This window comes from Citrus clementina, unplaced genomic scaffold (assembly GCF_000493195.1).
Source record: "Citrus clementina cultivar Clemenules unplaced genomic scaffold, Citrus_clementina_v1.0 scaffold_2, whole genome shotgun sequence".
Classification (NCBI taxonomy): domain Eukaryota; kingdom Viridiplantae; phylum Streptophyta; class Magnoliopsida; order Sapindales; family Rutaceae; genus Citrus; species Citrus x clementina.
In genome coordinates, this window is record NW_006262688.1 from 28,249,526 (window position 1) to 28,265,089 (window position 15,564).

The following is a 15,564-nucleotide window of genomic DNA, read 5'->3' on the forward strand; positions in this document are numbered from 1 at the left end:
GATTTGATGTTCCACGTGTTTTGAGGAACTTTTTCATTTTGCTTTATTAAAATTTTTTCACATCATACGAGATTTGAATGGTGTTTTGGAAAAATCAAATAAAATATTACAGTACCAATCAATCGACATTGTGACTTATTCTATATATTTAAATATCAACTGGAGACATGAAAAAAGAAAAAAAAAAAAAAGTAGAACTCATAATTTAGAGTACAGTAGCATAAAAACATAGAAATACAATGATTCTTGTTTAACTAGTACCCCTTTCGCTGGGCTACAGTTTGTAAAATCTTTTCTTATCTCACAGGTTTTATTCAAGCTCTCTATTTATTAGGTGGGTAAAAGAAAATGAAAAAACTTCTAATAGAAATCTTGTCCGTATCCCAAAAAAATTTTTAAAAAAAGGGAAGGAACCAAAACAAAAGCAAGTGCACAATGACACAAGTGTCATGAGTTGCCTCAGGCAAGCTCAAACTGCATAGTATATTATTGGCTTAGTAAGTGTAGCCCCTGACAAACATTCCTTTCTTGGCTTCCTCGCTTTCACCTTCTGCGGAATACTTCCCAAGCTGCGCCAAGGAATTTGCCTTTGCACGCACCAATAGTGACTTTTGTGCAGCTTCAGTGTTCTCAGGACGACCTTGCCATGTCTTAAGAACAGTGTTCTGAAGCGCCCGGGCATAAGAAAAGGACACGTGCCAGGGGTTGGGGGCTTGGTTCATCGCATTCAAGTTCAATGTTGCTTCCACTTCTGATTGTCCTCCAGACAAAAACTGCAAAAAAATCAGAGCACATAATTACAAGCCATATTTTGCTATAGATCATACTCACAAATGTAAATCATATGCATGTGCCTGGTTAACAGAACGGCAACATACAGAAGCAAAAACATAATTGCAAAAAGCATGATGTGCAGAAAATAATAGCTGCAGTAACTCCCGTGAGACAGATTTGATTCAGTCAAATCATCAATTCATATAAAATCAATCACAAGTTTTGCTGCTCAAATTCATGATTGCCGGAAGAGGAAATCATAAGTTATCATCTTAACTTGGTTTAAAAAAGTTGCAAGAGTTCATACCATGATTCCTGGGACTGCAGGGGGTACTCTCCTCTTGAGCATTGTAAGTGTATATTTAGCAATGGTCTCTGGAGAGGCCTTCTCCTTGTGTTCAGCACCTGGTGTGACCATGCTGGGTTTAAGTAGAATTCCCTCAAGAACGACATTGTTTTCTGCCAAGTAGAAAAAGACTTCTGACCAGACCTTTTCTGCCACTTCAAGGGTCCTCTCAATTGGGTGGTCCCCATCAAGAAGGATCTCGGGTTCCACTATAGGCACAAGACCATTATCCTGCACAAAATCACATTAGAAATTATAAAATGAACTGTTACACTAAATGTCAAGGCAAGACAAATAACTGAATAAGATTCTAAGAAGAAAGTCCATCCAAAATTAGTCTCTACTTAAAATGCCACAAGAATCATAAATTATCACTGCTAAAGTTTCCAACAAACCTAATTGACAGCAATAGCAAGGGACAAGGAGCAGGTATTTAAATTCCATATCAGACATAAACTATATTTTCCGACAAAACAACAATGAATAGCCTAAAGAATTGGGGGGGAAAAAAGGTCTTACAATCATCTCAACTGGGAAAAGTTACCAAATTGTAATTTTTAAATCGCAAAATAAAATCTTAACTTGATCCAGCATTCTTAGAGGCACCATAGGGTTGTATATGAAGTGAAGGCAGTGTATTTATCTCTAATATCGACAGCACAACTTGAGTGTAAAATCTTAAATTCATTGATGGTCAACTTATATCAAGGTACATAGCAGCGAAAAGTACAGAGAAACAGAAAAGCAGTGCTAAAATCTCTTACTCCATTAAATAAACAAATTAAGAAGAAACAAATCAAATGTATACCTGAGAAATAGCAGCATATCGTGCAAGGCCCCATGCAGCTTCCTTCACAGCCAGAGCAGAAGGACCACATGGAATGCTAACAACTGTCCTCCTATATAGTTCCACAAAATTACATGACAAAATACATTAAATCCGTAGACTAATTTGATTAATTAAATCACTAACCAACAACAAATATTCAGATAATTTTCATTAAGACTCCAAATGACTTACCACTTAGCAAATCGAGCACCTTGCTTGTAGTATTCAGTGGATCTTGATGCCAATCCATCCAAGCCTTGGCACCACGATTCATTGTTTGATCCTGGTAGAGGAACCAAACCCTGAAACACAAAAAACAGAGAAATTAATGACCAGAAGCATTACCAACAAACACAAATCCCAAAGAGTTAAAAAAAAAAAAAGATACACTTTCTCGTCAATTAACAGAACTTCTTTATTTTTTTGACATTATACCTTGTCAACTTTAATGCCAGGCACGATCTTTTCCTCACGCAAGCAGTCCACAAACTTTTTTCCATCTGTAGTTGATTGGTACAGTGTCTCCTCGAAAAGAATGGCACCAGAAATATAATCACCAAGGCCTGGAGTGGTCAGCAAAAGTTGCCTGTAAGCCTGTCTATTGGTCTCTGTATTGTCCAATCCAATCGATGCCAACCTCTTCCCACAGGTTGCATTTGATTCATCAATTGCTAGAATACCGCGACCAGGTGATGCAATTGTTTTCTACACCCATCAACAAAGAACCCCACAAACAATTCAGCACATTCGTTGCGTCCAATGGAAGCTTTCAACAAATAATATTTAGTCTTGAACATAAATTACACATCCCAGAAATCACCCATCTAAAACAAGAATTACTAAACATGCAAACATAAGCAAGCTATCGTGGACACTGCTCGCCACCATACAATACATGACTTCACACATAATGCAAGTAGATAACCATGCAATTGCATCTCAATTACTGTGTCAATAGTAGCACTCTTACTTGACCTCAATTTTACATGCAAGTATGCCAGCAGCATAATGTATAAAATATATCATGCGATGTAGTGTGATTGCACCATGTTCATAATTATGCATCGTATGCTGGGATGCACCATGTTCATAATTGTGCATCGTATGCTGGGAAGCACCATGTTCATAATTATGCATCGTATGCTGGCAAACATGTCAACCAACGCAAAAAATAGTACAACTATGAAGTCCTAAAACAAAATTCATTACACAATTTGTATCTTAAATGACAGAAACTTGGTAACTCTCGTGAATTAAGTGGTTAATGACTTTGAATAAAAAGTATTACTTCAGTTGTTTTATAAACTTTAATTTATTACTATTAATCGTCCAAATGTCACATGCATGTAAGTAGCACTAAATAATCATGACATCAAACGAACAGCAGTTTTAAGATCTCAAATTTTTAATAGCAACAATAAAACGTCAACTAATAACACGATAAGCACAACAACTTCAAATAATCACAAAATGATCGGATATAAAAGAATAAATAAATAAATCGACGAAAAAACAGTAAAAGTTGTTATCAAGATCGCGAGAACTAACAGCGGTTTTGACGAGTTCCTCAGTGTAAGCACCAGCTCGGATCGGTACGGAGACGCGGCGAGTCGCGAATCGAGTCGAAGAAGAAGATCCGGTGCGTTGAGTGAAGGACTGTTGACCGATCCACTGAGACGACGCAGCATTTAGCTTCGCAAAACTTGCACAGGCCATTGTTGCTTGTGATTATTTCGAGGATCCGACTTTTCGTGGCCTTCTAAGATCAGTTGCACTTTTTCTTCGGAGGTGGAGTCAGAGTTTTTCCTTGGTTTTGGCTTTTGTTATATCAAAGTGAAAGCCAGACTCGGCGAAATAATAAGACTGTGTTCTTCTTGGGGTCTCCGCAGAGGGGAGTTGAAATAATAGTGCGACAAGAAACGTGCGGAACTACCAAACAATCCCTAGTTGTCATTAGTGTGATTACCAAATTGCCCTGCCGTATTTACCGTTTTGTCCTCTTACGGGTGCTTTTTGTATATTTCTATATTTCTTTTCTAATTCAGACAAAACCCAATTATTGATCCCTATTATACAATAATATGAATAATACTAGATTTTTATTTATTTTATAAATAATATCTAAATCTTTTCATATCAAATGTGGCACTTGATTATTGGGTTATCAAATTTAATAATTTAAAAAATTACTAATAATATAAATTTAACATTTCCCTAATAATATTATTTGATGAGGACATAAGAACTAATTATCTTCGTCATTTTTAGTGAGATTGTTATAATTGCAAAATCAAACTCCTAAACAAAATATTGTACTAAAAAGTAAAAGTCATGTATCGAATTGTAAACATATAAAAATAACAAGTGCATCCAATTGTGAAGACATTTTTTAATCCAATAACATTATCAGGTTGATTAATTATTGAGATCCCCGTAAGGGCTGTTATGGTCAAAATGCAAGGTGTTGGGTTGGTGGCGTGGTGGTTGGTGGGCAAGTGCCCATGAAGAGAAAGGAGTTGTTTTAAGCGTATTGAATTTGAAGACGCCATTGAAAAGGCAAGAGTAGGGGAGTACATTTTGTTTTTGGTCTGCAATTGAGACGGGAACTGGAGGCCTGGATCTGGGGGTCCATGCAATGAAATATGTCAATCTAATGTGGAGTCTTGTGAAGCAGCAAATGGCATCATGCCATCATCATCAATTGGATCAATCTTCTATCCCATTTGGGATTTGCTAGCTCTATATATCCCACTTGGCATTAGCTCTTAAACCTCAACAAGAAATCTAATCAATCGAAGATGGGGATTTCAGATTTGATCAGAAGAATCTGAAAAATCTTTTATACATCAACAAGAAATTTGCTCGCTAAATTCCATTAACTTTTGCGTGCATTTTATTAGTGTGAGATCATGGTTACCCTTGTAAAGAATTATTTTTGTCTGATATAATTGCACTGCACCACGTGGGTCCACATTGGACTCGAAGTTGATGATAAAAAGCACTTTTGTTTTCGGCCTTTTCTCCGATGGGCTTGTCACGGTCGTTAGATAAGACAATCGCGCCGAGACGGATTAGGTCGAGAGATGCCTTCTTAGTCTTGTCCTCTCGTGGAAATGGTTTCCAGCGAGTTAAACAGTAAAATTCATTTTTCACATTAAGGAATTCGCAAGGGTGACATGAAAAAGATTCCATCTCGTAAAGATGTCTAGAGTCGCGATTACTTACGATAATAGATTAATTAAAGACCCATTGTTATATAATTTTAAGATTTAAGGTCTATCAAACATAATTCAAATATATATTACAGCAATTATTAGGAAGATACTAATTATATTTTACATTGCATGAAAGAAATGATAAAAGCTCCTGGCTAAAAGCTGCCCCAGCTCACCAGTACGTTATAAGCTCTATGCCTACCTAACACAAAAGTTAAGGAATCAAAAGATTACTATATTTCATGAAAAATATAATAAAGATCATAAGATTTTTCTTAAGACATAAACAAATAAGATTGCATAATCATTTAAAAAGAAAATTGATAAATAGAATTTAGTTTGTTTCGTAAGGATAAGTGGTTAAGAGTCTTGTCACATTGTGGCAGACAGTGGGCTTGCCAATTGCAATTTGCGAAATCGTGGTCAGGCTGTGGGACTGTGAAGCATAAAACCTCAGTTGCATGGCCACTCTCAATATTGGATTCCACATTTGACATCTCCATTTACTTTTTTGCCATGCAAATGATAGAAACGGCGAAGAGCACTTTAGCCAATTTTTGAGAATGTATTTTAAGAATGTTTGCGTAATTACAATAAAAATTTTTCGCATATGATTGCAAATAATTGACTTTTTATAATATTAATATTGTCATTTTTATTATAGTATCCATGAATCAGCGGGGAGTTAAGAGTTATATCATTTGCGATTCAAATTTATAATTTTATCATTATTCAAAAAGTATTTATTTATCGATAAATTTATACAATGATTAAAAATTTTATTAGTAGAATTGATTTTGTTACATATATTAATAATAAAAAAGCCATCTATTTTGATGTTAAATATTTAAGTTTAACTAAAAAATTTATTGAGAAAATATTAAGTAGATATATAATACAATTCATTAAAAAAAAAAGAGAGAGATTTATAATACAATTAAAAAATAACTACCAATCATATATCCACGCCGAATCACTTAGGTGGCGTTTGTTTTTTAACTTAATGACTTAAAGTGACTTAACTTAATTAATTAAGTTAATTAGAGATGTTTGTTTTTATAACTTAATGAGACTTTTTAGATAATTTTGACTTAATAAAATAAGCTAATTTTTTTGGTTTTTTACTTAATGAAGAAATCTGAATTAAGTCAATTACTTGCTAATGTCAAAAATATCCCTGTTTTATAATTTATTTTTCATGTCTATCCCAAAACTCACACATAGATATTTACCCCACATAAAAATATCTCATTTTTTATTTCTTATATTATATACGATAAAATTTAAAATTTATGGTATTTTATATATTAAAATTCTAAAATAATTATGTATTCACTTGAATATAGTTTTACTTATAAATGTTAAAATATTGTGGTATTTAATATATTATTTATTTGATATTTAAATTTAATAAGGATACGAATGTAAAAGTACATATTTTCAGCTTTTTAAGTTAAAAAAAACAAACAACTTAATCCTTATTTTCCGAGATTCAAACGAAAAAACAAACATATTATTCAGATTCAGACATTCAGACCTATTCAGAATTCAGACTAATTCACGTCTATTCAGATTTCAGACAAAAAAATAACCGCCACCTTAGCCCCTTCTTAATACCATGCAAATCTCGAGATAAGCCCAACCTCCTTTAGTTAGCAAACCCAACACATTCCATTCATGCACAATCAATATGCCATACTGGCTTGACTCGGAGAAATACACCCCCCAAACCCGAAAGGTACCAAAAAATATTAAAATACGAAAATAAACCCAATGTTTAATGATTTGTCAACAAAAAGAAAAACAAGTTCGTTTGATCTTTTTCTCGACAAAACCATATTAAGCCTGCGCCCTCATCGTGAATTGATGTGAAATGAATGGTTAATTATTAGTTCCTGGTATAAACTTATCATCATTACAAATTTCTTTTTGCTCTCGCTGCACTGTTCCAATTCTATTGTGCTATATTTTATATATCCTCCAATGAACAACAAATCTAAATTTCAAAATGCATTTATTCTTTAAAATCTACCTTATTATCTCTTCTCTGGCATTTTGCATGTGCATTAATTCAAGTTGATGCCTTGGTGTAAAGCCCTTTTCTTTTCATTTGATTCATGTGTTTCAATTAATTTTTTAAAAATAGGCCTCCATGTTCCCTTCTTCACTTTTATCAACTTATGAATTCTCTAGTTTTATGGTTAGCATCCCTTTCGTGGGCATCTGGCTTTGTACATCAATGGATCCATCAGATATTCAGATTGTTGTTTTGCATGTAGCCTTCTAATTCTTTTATCTATTTTCTAACAGTGGATTTTCATTTTTTTTCTTTTCTAATATTTTGGTAAAATGTATTATTATGGAACTTGAAAAGAATTTAGACATGATTAGTTCTATAATATTACTATTTAATATCTTTATATAATATTATCATATTTATTAAATTTTAATATTATTATATTTATTTAATATTAATAAATAGTTTATTTTAAGAAAATATTAATTTTCTACCATGTTATTTATAATATTGTTTCATTTGTGTTGCTCTTATCAATATTTTTTAATTTACATAATTAAAATCAAGATTAATAAAAAATTTGTGATTTACATAATTAAGAATATTAATAATACTTATTAACTTATATGATTAAAATTTTTAAAAAATAAATAGTTTATTTTAGAAATATTTTTTATTCACTTTGTATTTAAGTACTACAATTTTTTATATAAAGGTAAAACTGTAAAATAATTCACTTCTCATTCAAGACAAAGCAAACAACTAAATGCAATATTGATTTCTATTCCACACTCTCATTCTAGTGTAAGTAAACAACCTTCTTCCACTCTCACTCCATACTCATAATCTCAAGATTTCCACTTTTCATGATTCCAATCCATTCCAAAATGTAAATGCTACCTAATAAATTTATGAATTGAATGGTAAAATGCAGAAATGATATTTTTGAAAATTTTGAGTATAAAATGTTAGATTTCAAAGCGTGTGTCCAGAGATGGCCAATAGGTCAGACGGCATGTGGCACGACACGTGTCCGTACAACATGGCACGATACGAGCACATTTATGTGGGCAGATGGTACGGCAAAGCTTACATGTGCACGATACAAGCACATTTAGGCAAACGAGTTTTACAAGTACGACACGATTAGAAATGGGATAAAGCACGACACATGAAAAGGTACGCAATAAGCATATTTCACTTTTTATTGAAAGTAAACTTAAAATTTATAACTTTACAAATAACTTGAAATTGAATCTTTTAATATTTTTTTATTAGCACATGTTTTTTAATTTCGTTTAATGCTTAGTTTAAGAAAAATACTCTAATTGATTTATATTTATAATTTATTAAATGAATAATTGATTTCATAATTTTAATAAATAAAATTATAAATATTATGATTTTATAAAATGTATTAATGTTATTATGGACTGTGATCTATGACTTTATATAAGTTGAAGTTAACAATTAAGTTAACCCTTTAAAAAAAAAACTTGTTACTATTGATGTTGTTGTTGTTGTTAAGTATTAAAAAAATAAATTCTAATACCGTAGGGGTCTAACTTAGTAATTAATATTACATTTGCTTACTATTATTAATTTATTGTTATTCAATATTGACTTGAGTTTTGAATTTTTTATTTTATTGAATTTGACTAAAGACATAAGGACTCAATACGCTCGAAAAAAGTACAACATGCCCTCTTAAAAAAATTGAAAAAAATAGCTTATCTTGCTTTTTTTTCTTTTAGGCATGGCATGGTATGACTCATAGCACGACACATATGGGTACGACACGAGTGGCCCAGGCCTAAGTAAAAAGAATAGAGCAACACAAAGCAACACGAGGTACATCGGGGTGTTCAGAATTCAATCTGGATCTATTTAATTTATTTGATCCGCGGAAATTTGATCCGTAAAAATTCAATCCATAGATTGGTGGATTGGATTGAATTGAAAATTTGAAAATCTGTAGTTGGTGGATTGGATATGAATTTACTTTTTTAAATCTGTGAATCCGTAAAAAAAAAATTTAATAAAAAATTAAATTTATAATTATGGCATTAGTACTCTACTAATAAATAAATAAGTTAGAATATAGTTACATTAATACCATATTATATCTTATCTAATAATAATATAAAATAAAAATAATTAAATAAACAAATATAATTTCCTAAACAATTAATTTTTATGTACTGATCTAAACTAATGAGATTTTTTTTCTTTTTGGTGTGTTATATTTTAAAACTTTGAATGTATTTTATAGCTTTAAATAAACGATTAATTTATTTAAATCTTATTTAATCTTGAATTTGATTGGTAGAAAAATTATTTTTATTTTTATTATTTATTTATTTAGTTCATGAATAGGAAATAATTAAAAAAAATTAGCGCACAAATTAATTCGCAAAATAATAGATTAGATATGGATCGGGTTAAACCTACATCCGATCCATATACATATGAATTTGATTTGAATTTAAATTAAATTTTATCAATCTATGAATTGAGTTAGATTAAAAATTTATAACCTATAAAATTATGTATCGAATATAAATTAATATTTAATTTATATAATTCAATCTACAAACACTCTTAAATACACAAGATACAGCATGACACAGCATGAGAATAAACACGCATAGACCTTCTTTTGATGGCAGCCCGGTCCGTTCGCCATATCTGCGTTTGTCAGAAATTTAAAGCGTTCTTCCAAGTTCCATCTATAGATGGGTAATTCCGCTAAACAAATTTCTCCTTTACTCATTTATCCACGTCACCAACGGACCCCGCCCCACCCGCAGCAATTGTTCACTTTTGTCCATCTTTTGAACTCAACCTAACACAACACACGTGCTTATCTCTATGTAACTCCCACCATACACATTATCACGATGGCTCTCGAAGCTTCCATAGACCGGAGAAATCACGCACAGTCCGCAACGACAAACGGGGCCGTCGTTTTGCCGCCTGCGTCGTACCGACTGAGACTGAACCCTAGCTCCGAGCACAAGCCAGATAGCTACGATGACCTTCATCAATTGGAGTTCACTCCTCTCCTCTTCAGCTCGCTTGAACGCTACTTGCCTCCTACCATGCTCTCCATGTCACGTGACGTCAAGTTCCAGTACATGCGCGATATCTTGATGAAATACTCCCGTGACGGTGAACGGACACGTGTACGAATCGCATTCCACCTTTATTTTATAAATTAGTGTAGTTATGTTGGTTTATTTTTTTATTTAGTGTAGGAGAAGAAAGTCTAGAACACTTCCGTTGTAGTATAATTGTTTAGTGATATTATGCTATGTGCTTATTCGATTATCAAAACTAATTACCAATTTGTATGACAATTTCAAAATAAATGCATACATGCCATGGCTTTGTTGGATTGTTTGTAGGGATGATGCGGCATTGCTGTCTTTCTAGGTTATTGTTTTGTAGGAGAAAGATGTATTGTTGTGGCAAGTCATCCGTGCAACAATCCAATCAGCTGTGAGTGTAGTTGGTAAGAATAATAAATGAATATACACATGACATAATATCACTGGATGGTTATACTACCCCAAGTTGTTCTAGGTTTTCTTCTCTTTAGAGAAGTGAAACAGTGTTTTGTGGCTCTATGTGGGATGGAAATGTGTTAATAATTGTGGCTTTTAATTCACAATTGTTGTGGAACACTCGTCATGGGTAATTTATAACCCAAATGAAAATAGGTATTTACCAAACACTTTAACTGTTGTGCTTTCAGAACTATGCATGAGCAGAACTATGTATAAGCACAACAGTAACCAACATACCCTTATGAACTGGGGTTTTGCATTAATTTTGTTTTAAGAGGAGGATTCTGTTTTTGTGTACCATATTAGGCTAAAAGCACCGGAGGGAGAAATACTTTAGATTTGAGTGAGAATTACTAGAGGAAAATTGTTTTGAATGCCAATGAGTGTCTGCTTTTTATATTATTCTCTTAGAAGAACTGTGTGATGCTGTTTTTTACTGCTATGGTACAAGACATCAAATTTTGTATCAGTTATGCATTTGGGTTTCTCTTTATTTTTAATGTATTATTTTCGATTTCATTTTATAGGTTCAGAGGCACAAAGAGTACAGACAGAGGATAATATCAAATTATCAGGTATGTTTTTTATATATTGAATGTTTGAATTGGAAGTTTTATAATCAGAACTAGTGCTTTAATTTGTCTTAAGAAATTTCCATTGATGTTGCTGGATATGATAATTGGTGTTTTAATCCTTAGAAATTTCATGATGAAACAGAACTCTGTAGATTTTTTTCTCCTTCTGAAATTGCCACATACATGTGCATGACTTGTCTCAGTTTTTATACCGGTCTTCTTTCTTGCCTATTGATAGTTCTCTCATCTCTGCAGCCTCTTCACAGGGAGCTGTTTACCATGCACGCTCCCAGTGTCCTTGTCCCCGCTTTTGTCAAAGCAGTTCGTGATAATACAGAGGCAAGTTTTAGAAGCATAATGGCTGAACCCATCCCAGGAATATATACATTTGAAATGCTTCAGCCGCGTTTCTGCGAAATGTTGCTATCTGAGGTATTATCTTTCTTCTCTCATTTTGGAATGCAATATTATGCATTTTCCTGTTTTTAGTTTTTTTTTATATTGTCTTATCAGGTTCTGATTGCTTAGGTAGAGAACTTTGAAAGATGGGTGCATGATACAAGATTCAGAATCATGCGACCAAACACAATGAACAAATTTGGTGCTGTTCTTGATGACTTTGGCCTAGAAGCCATGCTGGATAAGTTGATGAATGACTTTATACGTCCTATATCCAAAGGTATCATACTTTTATGCACTACTAGATGCTTAGTACGCATTAAAACATAATATTTGAAGTTATTATTATCAATCATGGCATAAACTCATTTTCCCCTCCCTCTTTGGTTTAAACTTTGTAGTTTTCTTTCCTGAAGTTGGTGGGTCCACATTGGATTCTCATCATGGTTTTGTTGTTGAGTATGGAATGGATCGAGATGTTGAACTTGGTATGTGCTTACTTATTTTGCATTTAGTTTCTAGTATAGTAATGGTATTCAAATTGTCCAGCTGCTCTGTTTCTATGAACTAGTAAAAGACTGGAACATTGTAACAAATGGAACAAATTATCAAGTGAAACCTTTTAACTTATCTTTTTGTGTTGATTGTTTCTTCTGATATTGTGTACAAAAAGAAACTTTTCTTATTTTAAGTAGTATAATCTGGGATTTTATGAGTATTTCCAAATAAGAAAAATAGAAAGTTGACCTATATCCGGATTTTTCCATAATCATCACCCATCACTTCACTAAACTTTCATTCTTGGATTTAGCCTTTTGTGATTTCTCATGCTCTATTTATGTTGTCCTATGATTAATAATGCAAAGTATTATCATAAAAAATCCATCCTCTCTGTTTCGTTTTGTTAACTCCTCACACCCTTTTTTTCCTTCCCTTGTCCAGGTTTTTTTCTTAGAACTCTTGGTATTGTGTGTACCTTCATAAGATTTTTTGAAATCTCAATAGCTTTGTCTTTGTAGGTTTCCATGTGGATGACTCAGAAGTCACCTTAAATGTTTGCTTGGGTAGGGAATTTTCTGGTGGTGAATTGTTCTTTCGAGGTGTCCGATGTGATAAACATGTGAATACAGAAACCCAATCAGAGGTATGTTGATCTCTAAGATTAATTTTTTACTGCAGCCAACCATGTGAATCTATTTGAATGGCCTGTCATTTTTTGAGAAATGATTTACTCGTTTCTGTTTGTCTGCGCTAAAAGTCTAGTGAGTAGTTGTCTATTGTTGCTTAGACAAAAACTGTATGACTAGGAAGGCGGTTGATGATCACATGGTACCTAAGCTCAAAACGTTGAGGAACGAGATAAACTTATTAAACATGAGTAAGATAAACTTATTAAACATGACTATAAGTGTCTCCTGAGATTCTTCATGATGTCAAGATGTATAGGCTTGATGCTTTGGAGCCAGTAGAAAGGAAAAATTCTCGTCATGGCATGGTCATTCTCCTACATCTTTCACTGTAGCTAACCAAGTTTTGTTGGTTGGATTTTTTTCCTTGTTATATTATAGGAAATTTTGGATTATTCTCATGTTCCGGGCTACGCAGTTCTTCATCGAGGTCGCCATCGGCATGGTGCTAGAGCCACCACATCAGGGAGTCGGGTCAACTTACTTGTATGGTGTAGAAGGTAATTTTGTTAGCTCTCTCAATTTAAAAAAAAAAAAAAATAGGAGAGATCTAGTTTTTGGCAATTGAGGCCACCACTTTCCACAGTGAATAATTAGTTGGTTCGATAGGGTCTGAGAACTAGCATACAACAGTAATAGTCTATTACAAAGATATTGCTATTTAAATTCTTTTGGGAAACTCTTATAGAAGGTAAAAGGAAGTCTTATGGTTATCAGCTTGAGAGGAGATGTCATTGATTACCAAGTATTTTTGGATCTAGCTTGACTACAGTCCCCCTGAATAATCAATATTTGGTTGCTGCCTATCAAGCAACTTGAAGTCACACGTATATATTCGGTTTCTTTTGTGTGGAAGCTGTAGATCTTTTAATTCATGGTCAACTTATTCCAGTCAGAATTGACTCTTTTTAGCTTAATTTGAGTTATTATGCGGCTGGGGTCATCTGAACATCTGATTTGAGCATGTTTTTATTTATCAACTAAATTAATACATTGGTTTTATAAAGTCTGGAAGATGTTTTATGAGTCTTGGCTAACTTTTTTCAATTTTATTCTTTACTTAGTTTTTGTGGCCGTCTTCTTTTCTCAATCAAGGCAGTGTATTTTTTGCTTTTGTAGTTTTGAGCTTTTAGGTTGTTCTATGATATGTAACCCCTCATTATCATGGTTGTCACTTGTCCTCTAATTCTTTATTTCCTTTTTTTTGTCTAATAAACGATAAATTTAGTGATGGGTCCTGCTCAATATGTCAGGGTAGTAAAATGAATGTGCATGGTTTGATTCATTCAATCTGGTTTTTGGGATATCAAATTCTTAGATGGTCTTAGCAGTAGTGAGTCTGAAACTTGCAAAAATATCTTGCCCAGCTGCAGAGAGTATAAGAACATTGTTGATTACAGAAAGGGGCTTGAAATGTGATCTATGGTTCTGTCGCAGAGGAAGACAATTTCTTTTTAGAATGACTCATGTTCTTTCTTTTGTTGAAATTTAGTGTCAAGTCCTTGGTTTTAGTTGCAAGGATTTAAATTAATCATCTGATGCTTGGAATGCATCACAATATTTCCCAGTTCCGTCTTCCGAGAGCTGAAGAAATATCAGAAAGAGTGTTCAAGCTGGTGCGCAGAGTGCCAACGAGAGAAGAAAGAGAGGCAGTGTATTTCAATTGCTGCCACCAAACAGGTATAGCTTTTCTTAATGGCAACGATAAAATTTGGCTAAGGTTAATTGTTTGTTGTTGGTATAATAAACTTGTGTTTTTTTTGGCACCCCCTTTTCTCTTTTCTGTCCCATCAGGAACTATTGAAGAGGATTGGAAATACCAGTTCCTGACATGTCTCACGGCCTTGTTCTTTTGAAGCTGTAAAAAGTAGCTGAGGTTTTGTTCTGCCCAACTTGTACAAGCAAACTTGTCCTGGTAAATTAAATTCATCAGGTCTTGTTGGTAGTAATATAAAGGGTAAAAATTGTCTGTCCTTGTCGTTCTACTTTTTCTCCAGTTTAGGCCTGGTAGCTGTATATTGATCCATCGTTAAGTTCGTTGTTGCCTTATTTATCAGCTAGACCCATCAAAACAGAACCATCTGTGCTTTTGGTTTTGGTTGAATGAAGGTGGTTCTCTTGCAAAATTAATTAGTCAACATCCACAGGATCAAAAAACATCCATGAGCTGTGTTTGAAGCTTTCCATTTGAAAAATATAAACAAAGGGAAAGAGGTGTTCGTAGGATTTCTTTAATTGTGTTTTTGCATGCGGTGGTGGGGTGGGATACTGGGATTAGGGTGTGTGAAATATTAAAAACAAATGGTGAGGGTATATGGAAATAATAATTGGAATTTTTTTTTTGAGAAATATTTTTGACTTATTGTACAGTTAAAAAAATGATTTTTTACGATAATTATTTAAAGGCGTTAGTTATCTATTTGAACTTGCAAAATTCTCTTGGAATAAGTGCTATGTTGAAGAGAACAAATTGGGAGAGTGATATGAATTACAGAAAATTAAGTTATATTCTTTTATTGGGTTTTTGGGTGGTGATGTTTCCACCTATTGTTTTTTTAAATCCACCCATACCTAAAATACTTTCAATAATTTCACATTATTTTAAAAAAAATTGTAAATAAAGAAGAATTTAGAGATCTAATTAAATAAGGTT

At 33.1% G+C, this 15,564-nt stretch overlaps 2 protein-coding genes across 2 annotated transcripts; one reads left to right on the forward strand and one right to left on the reverse strand.

The window, feature by feature from the left end:
- Positions 1-204: 204 nt before the first annotated feature.
- On the reverse strand, positions 205-3,843 carry LOC18051089 (fructose-bisphosphate aldolase 3, chloroplastic). Its single transcript, XM_006448275.2, has 6 exons — positions 3,498-3,843; positions 2,385-2,654; positions 2,142-2,251; positions 1,929-2,019; positions 1,082-1,351; positions 205-773 (listed from the first exon to the last, which is right to left on the reverse strand). The coding sequence occupies exons 1-6, from the start codon at positions 3,663-3,665 to the stop codon at positions 495-497; spliced, it is 1,188 nt and encodes a 395-aa protein (XP_006448338.1). The 5' UTR covers positions 3,666-3,843; the 3' UTR covers positions 205-494.
- A 6,053-nt stretch (positions 3,844-9,896) lies between these two features.
- Positions 9,897-14,948, forward strand: LOC18051090 (uncharacterized PKHD-type hydroxylase At1g22950). The gene is made up of 9 exons (XM_006448279.2): positions 9,897-10,366; positions 11,278-11,325; positions 11,581-11,757; positions 11,854-12,004; positions 12,126-12,212; positions 12,744-12,868; positions 13,293-13,411; positions 14,480-14,591; positions 14,706-14,948. Exons 1-9 carry the CDS (start codon positions 10,082-10,084, stop codon positions 14,739-14,741), a joined length of 1,140 nt encoding a protein of 379 aa, XP_006448342.1. The 5' UTR covers positions 9,897-10,081; the 3' UTR covers positions 14,742-14,948.
- The last annotated feature ends 616 nt before the right edge of the window (positions 14,949-15,564 follow it).

Excerpts from the sequence above, each read along its gene's own strand:
- LOC18051089 (XM_006448275.2), bottom strand. The coding sequence starts at position 3,665 with ATGGCCTGTGCAAGTTTTGCGAAGCTAAATGCTGCGTCGTCTCAGTGG. Across the intron at positions 1,352-1,928 it reads GATATGCTGCTATTTCTCAG|GATAATGGTCTTGTGCCTAT; the intron begins GTATACATTTGA and ends GATTTTGTGCAG. Across the intron at positions 774-1,081 it reads CTGCAGTCCCAGGAATCATG|TTTTTGTCTGGAGGACAATC; the intron begins GTATGAACTCTT and ends ATTTTTTTGCAG.
- LOC18051090 (XM_006448279.2), top strand. The coding sequence starts at position 10,082 with ATGGCTCTCGAAGCTTCCATAGACCGGAGAAATCACGCACAGTCCGCA. Across the intron at positions 12,005-12,125 it reads TATACGTCCTATATCCAAAG|TTTTCTTTCCTGAAGTTGGT; the intron begins GTATCATACTTT and ends TAAACTTTGTAG. Across the intron at positions 12,869-13,292 it reads ATACAGAAACCCAATCAGAG|GAAATTTTGGATTATTCTCA; the intron begins GTATGTTGATCT and ends GTTATATTATAG.